The sequence below is a fragment of the Moschus berezovskii genome, chromosome X (genome assembly GCF_049115385.1).
Source record: "Moschus berezovskii isolate FMDL1 chromosome X, NW_MosBer_1.0, whole genome shotgun sequence".
NCBI lineage: Eukaryota > Metazoa > Chordata > Mammalia > Artiodactyla > Moschidae > Moschus > Moschus berezovskii.
In genome coordinates, this window is record NC_142488.1 from 46,469,682 (window position 1) to 46,475,784 (window position 6,103).

At 44.6% G+C, this 6,103-nt stretch overlaps 1 protein-coding gene across 1 annotated transcript; it reads right to left on the minus strand.

Moving 5' to 3' along the window:
* Positions 1-2,374: 2,374 nt before the first annotated feature.
* Positions 2,375-3,172, minus strand: LOC148773282 (endogenous murine leukemia virus Env polyprotein from Emv-2 locus-like). Its single transcript, XM_088834264.1, has one exon. The coding sequence runs from the start codon at positions 3,170-3,172 to the stop codon at positions 2,375-2,377; it is 798 nt and encodes a 265-aa protein (XP_088690390.1).
* Between the last annotated feature and the right edge of the window lie 2,931 nt (positions 3,173-6,103).

Below are 6,103 nucleotides of genomic sequence, written 5' to 3' on the forward strand. Positions count from 1 at the left end.
CCATCACTTCATGGGAAATAGATGGAAAAACAGTGGAAACAGTGTCAGACTTTGTTTTTTTGGGCTCCAAAATCACTGCAGATGCTGATTGCAGCCATGAAATTAAAAGACGCTTGCTCCTTGGAAGGAAAGTTATGACCAACCTTGATAGTATATTAAAAAGCAGAGACATTACTTTGCCGACCAAGGTCCGTCTAGTCAAGGCAATGGTTTTTCCCGTGGTCATGTATGGATGTGAGAGTTGGACTGTGAAGAAAGCTGATCGCCGAAGAATCGATGCTTTTGAACTGTGGTGTTGGAGAAGACTCTTGAGAGTCCCTTATACTGCAAGGAGATCCAACCAGTCCATTCTAAAGGAGATCAATCCTGGATGTTCATTGGAGGGACTGATGCTAAAGCTGAAACTGCAATACTTTGGCCACCTCATGCGACGAGTTGACTCACTGGAAAAGACTGTGATGCTGGGAAAGGTTGGGGGCGGGAGGAGAAGGGGACGACGGAGAATGAGATGGCTAGATGGCATCACCGACTCTGTGGACATGAGTTTGAGTGTACTCCGGGAGTTGGTGATGGACAGGGAGGCCTGGCGTGCTGTGATTCATGGGGTCGCGGAGAGTCGGACACGACTGAGCGACTGAACTGAACTGAACTGAACTGAACCTTACATATTGTTGTCTCAAGACCATGAGCTGGACGGTATTAACACGATCTTTTACAAACTTAATAAGCTTACTCAGAATGCAAGGGCCAAATGTTAAAATAAGCACAAACAACACAGTTGGGCCAACTAAGGTGGAAACCAGGGTAGTAAGCCAGGGAGATTTATTAAACCAAGCCTCAAACCAGTTCTCCTGTGCCTCTCTTTCTTTCTTTCTCTTGGCCAATCCTTCTCTAACCTTAGCCAAAGATTTTTTTTTTACTACTCCCGTGTGGTCAGCATAAAAGCAGCATTCTTCTCCTAATGAGGCACATAGCCCCCCTTGTTGGAGGAATAACAAATCAAGCCCTCTTCTATTTTGGAGTATGGCAGAAAGTGAAGAGGAACTCAAAAGCCTCTTGATGAAAGTAAAAGAGGAGAGTGAAAAGGTTGGCTTGAAGCTCAACATTCAGAAAACAAAGATCATGGCATCTGGTCCATCACTTCATGGGAAATAGATGGAAAAGCAGTGGAAACAGTGTCAGACTTTGTTTTTTGGGCTCCAAAATCACTGCAGATGCCGATTGCAACCTTACTCCTTGAAAGGAAAGTTATGATCAACCTTGATAATATATTAAAAAGCAGAGACATTACTTTGCCAACCAAGGTCCGTCTAGTCAAGGCTATGGTTTTTCCTGTGGTCATGTATGGATGTAAGAGTTGGACTGTGAAGAAAGCTGATCGCCGAAGAATCAATGCTTTTGAACTGTGGTGCTGGAGAAGACTCTTGAGAGTCCCTTGTACCGCAAGGAGATCCAACCAGTCCATTCTAAGGGAGATCGATCCTGGGTGTTCATTGGAAGTTCTGATGCTAAAGCTGAAACTGCAATACTTTGGCCACCTCATGCGACGAGTTGACTCACTGGAAGAGACTCTAATGCTGGGAAGGGTTGGGGGCGGGAGGAGAAGGGGACAACTGAGAATGAGATGGCTGGATGGCATCACTGACTCTGTGGACATGAGTTTGAGTGAACTCCGGGAGTTGGTGATGGACAGGGAGGCCTGGCGTGCTGTGATTCATGCGGTCGCAAAGAGTCGGACACGAGTGAGCAACTGAACTGAACTGAACTGAACTGAACCTCAGATAGGGAGATGAGAGATTTTTCTAGATGACTAATAAAGGTCTCTATCCTTTCTAAATCTTCATCTATGTCCGCCCTCAGGGAGGTCATACCTGTATGTTGAGTAGCCAGGGAGGCTATGCCGGTCCTGGCTCCAGCCATTCCTAAACTGAACAGGGTGGCAATGGTTAATGCAGTGATGGCCTCTCTCTTACTTTTCTCGCTTGTGTCTTTACTCCAATGAGAATACATGCTTTCCTCCGGGTGGTAAAGGATGCGAGGCATCACAGTTACCAGGACGCATAATTTTTTAGATGTGTCAAAGCCCTAGGTTGAGAGGCACAGGGTGAGGCCAGTCCTGGTACATATCCACCTCCCGTCACTCTTTGGGATTAGCCACTTTGAGTTACTTTTCCAACTAGGGGTGCTGTTTATGGAAGCGCATAAACCTTGTTTATTCTATGGTACTTTTCCTAGACAGGTCCCGCTACCGCTCACGTGCTGCAGGGTCAAGCCGATTTTGCGGTCCCCCCACGAACACTGAGAGGGTCTTGTATCAGATGATACATCATAGGTGATATTTAGTCCTATAGCTTCATAAAATGGTGGCTTTATATCATAACAGCCAGCATAAGGCTGTGAGGTTAGGGCTGGTAGTGTTAAGGATCTCATACATAGTGTGCATTAAGTTCCACAAGGGGTCCTCGGAGGCCTGGGAACTTTGGAGTTGGGAGGGACTCCCAGCAGGCGTTTCCGCCCTGGGCGGTCGGGTGGGTCCAGTGACCTCCCTGGGGCTTTGGGGTTTTATAGTCTCTTTTGAATTGTCCTTGCTACCTGGGCTTTTGGTGGGGGTGGGAGGAGTGGGAGGAGCTAACACCTTATTTGGGCCTGTCTGGGGTGTCTCAACCTTTAATCTGATAACAATAGTGGATCCTGCATGCCCTCCGTATTTGTAGAACACTATTCCCCACTGTTTTCCTTGAATCCAGCCCTGAATCCCCTCCTGCCTTCCTTCATCAGTGAACCGAGCCTGGATCCTGTCTGAATCTTGAGGGGAACAGGGGCCTCGAGGGAGAGGGACAGTCGCCCCTCTAGGCGCCCCTTGGTTAACAAAAGCAAATTTTATAAAGTCTGGTCGTGAAACCGCCCACCTCCAATCCCCATCATTAGAGGTGACACAGGCCCAACTCTTACAAAAGGAATACTGGACCCCCCCCCCACATTGCCGGCCCTTGAAGTGTCCTGGGCACACATAAAATCCATAGCTACGGGCTAGATTGGACGCCATGGACTGGTAAGCAGGGTTAATGTCTCTGAAACAGAAGGTTAAGTCTGGCCACCGTGTGGATAGTGGGGCTACGTGGGAGGTCTCGTAGAGAAGCTTACCAGTTTCTCCATCAGTCAGGATCCACATCTGCTTGTAAGGTTTATGAGGATTGATTTCTGCGCAGTTCCTTCTCCAGTCGTTGAGCAGGGTCAGGACCAGTAGCTATTTCATCATTGGGCTGGGCAGGAGACTCGATGTGTCCCCGGGGTCTGGAGAGCTGTAGCTTCAGGAGGTTATCAGGGTGTTGTCGCACGGTCCACTCCCTGGCTTGTCTCTGCTCCGGCTGGGTGGCTCGGTGTACATGACAGTGATGGACCCAAGGCCCAATGCCGTCAGCCTGTGTGTAGGGGTCCCTTTTTACTGGGTCTCATAGCCTGGCACCCCACACATGGGTTCACGATTTCCTGGATCTGGGTAGTTTGTTGGAGGAACATGAGGAGCGCGGACTTGAGAACTGTCAGCAACTTCCTTTTTCCTAAGTGGGTGGCTTGGTGCAGGTTAGAAAGGAGGAACAGTCCTAGTTTTTCCGGCAGTATCAGTCTTCACTCTAGGTCCCGGTGCCACCCATGCTGATCAGGTTTTGTGCAATGGTGGTTCTGGATCCATTGTAAATCCTCTGGGGTGTAGTCAGGTCGCGGGGGCAGGTGCGGAAGCTCGGGTGCGGGCAAGGCGAGTACCAAAGCTGGTGAGGCTGCTGCTGCCTTTTTGGCAGCTTCATCTGCTCGTCGGTTTCCCTCAGCCTCCGAGGTTCGGGCGGACTGGTGTCCAGGGATATGGACAACTGCAACTGCCTGGGGCTTTTGCACGGCCGCCAGCAACCTCCGTACTTCTGGAAGATTGCGTAGCTCCTTTCCTTCCCTCGATTCATTTTTTCATGTTGTCCATTTTACTAGCCTATAGTTGCTTCTAGCATTCTCTTATGATCCTTTTTATTTCTGTGTTGTCTGTTGTAACCTCTCCGTTTTCATTTCTAATTTTGTTGTTTTGATTCTTCCTCCTTGTTTTCTTGATGAGTCTGGCTAACGGTTTGACTTTTTTCTTCTTTTTCTCAAAGAACAAGCTTTTAGTTTTTATTAATCTTTACTATTGTTTCCTTCAGTTGTTTTTCATTTATTTCTGCCCTGATCTTTATGATTTCTTTCCTTCTATTAACTTTGGGGGATTTTTGTAGCTCTTTTTCCAGTTGTTTTAAAGTTGTTAAAGTTAGGTTGTCTATTTGGTGTTTTTCCTGTTTCTTGAGGTAGGATTATATTGATATAATCTTCCCTCTTAGAATTGCTTTTGCTGCATTACATAGGTCCTCATTTTTTGTTGTTATTTGTTTCTAGGAATTCTTTAATTTCTCTTTATTACTTCAGTAACCTGTTTGTTGTTTTGGGTATTGTTTAATATCCATGTGTCTGTGTTTTTTTACTTGAGAATGTAGTGTATTCTTCTGCATTTGGATGGAATGTTCTGAAGATATCAGTTTGGTTCATCTGGTCTAATATGTAATTTAAGGCTTGTCTTTCCTTATTATCCTCAATTCTTTTCATTCTTTCCCCTTTATTCTTCTTTTCAGCAGTAATTCCCACCATTCTACCTTCCAGCTCACTTATCCATTCATATACCTCAGTTATTCTGATATTGATTCCTCCTAGAATCCTGAATGGTTTTAATTTCAGTAATTGTGTTGTTTGTCTCTGTTTGTTTATCCTTTATGTCTTCAAGTCCTTATTAAATTTGTATTTTATTCTTGCATTTTCTCAATTTTATTTCTGAGGTTTTTGACAATCTTTACTATCATTACCCTGAATTCTTTTTCAGGTAATTTGCTATTTTCTCTTCATTTATTTGATCTTATGAGTTTCTACCTTCTTCCTTCATTTGCATAATATTTCTGTCTTTTCATCTTTTCTAACTTACTGTACTTGATGTCTCCATTTCTTAGGCTTTAGGGTTGTACTCCTTCTTCCTTTAGTTTTCTGCTCTTGATGGATAAGGTTGGTCTAGTAGTTTGTATAGGCTTTGATTGGGAGTGACTTGTGCCTGCGTTCTTGTGGGAGAAGGTCAGTATTTTTTTCCCTCTCTGAGGGGCAGGGCTGTGCGAGGTGGTGTATTTTGCAGTGTCTGTAAGAATCCTGTCTGCTGATGATTTCTTTTTCTTGCTTGCTGTTTGGGTGACACATCCTGTATTGTGTGCTTCTGGCAATTGGGTGATGTTGGGTCTTATATACAGGTGGACGCCTTCATGGGAGCACTCACTAATTAATACTCCCTGGGGTTAGGAGATCTATGGTAGTCTAAGGTCCTGGGTTCTGTGCTCCCACTCCAAAGGATCAGGCTGGATTGCTGGCTGGAGAACCGAGATTTCACATGCCATTTTTTATGACAATAAAGAGGATTAAGGGCTTCTCAGATAACCATAGTGGTAAAGAACTGGCCTGGCAATGAAGGAGATGTAAGACACATGGATTCATTTCCTGAGTCAGGATGATCCCCTGGAAGAGGTCATGGCAACCCACTCCAGTAGACTTGCCTGGAGAATCCCATGGACAGGGGAACCTGGTAGGCTACAGTCCATAGGGTCACAAAGAGTCGAACAAGAATGAAGCGACTTAGCACACATGCATGCATGCACAAAGGGGATTAAAACAAACACACAAGAGCAAAACAACACATAAAAACAAAAGACAAACCCAGACAAATGGTAAATACAAAATCAGACAAATAATGACTAAAACAATGGAACATACACACACACTCACACATACACAAAACCAAATCAGTCCAAAGAAAAGAAAGTACAAGAGAGTGACCTGGTGAGCAAATGATACCAAAAATATTATCCAAATAGAGACAAAACTTACTAAGACACAAATGAGAAAACAAAACAGCATCAACTGGGGAACAAAACAAAGAAAACAAAACAAACAAAGGAACATGGTGAAGAAAATAAAGAAAAGGAAAAAGAGAAACTAGAAAATACATAGAAAAGCAAAATTTTAAAAGTATGTAAAAAGATTTATCTATGTTAAA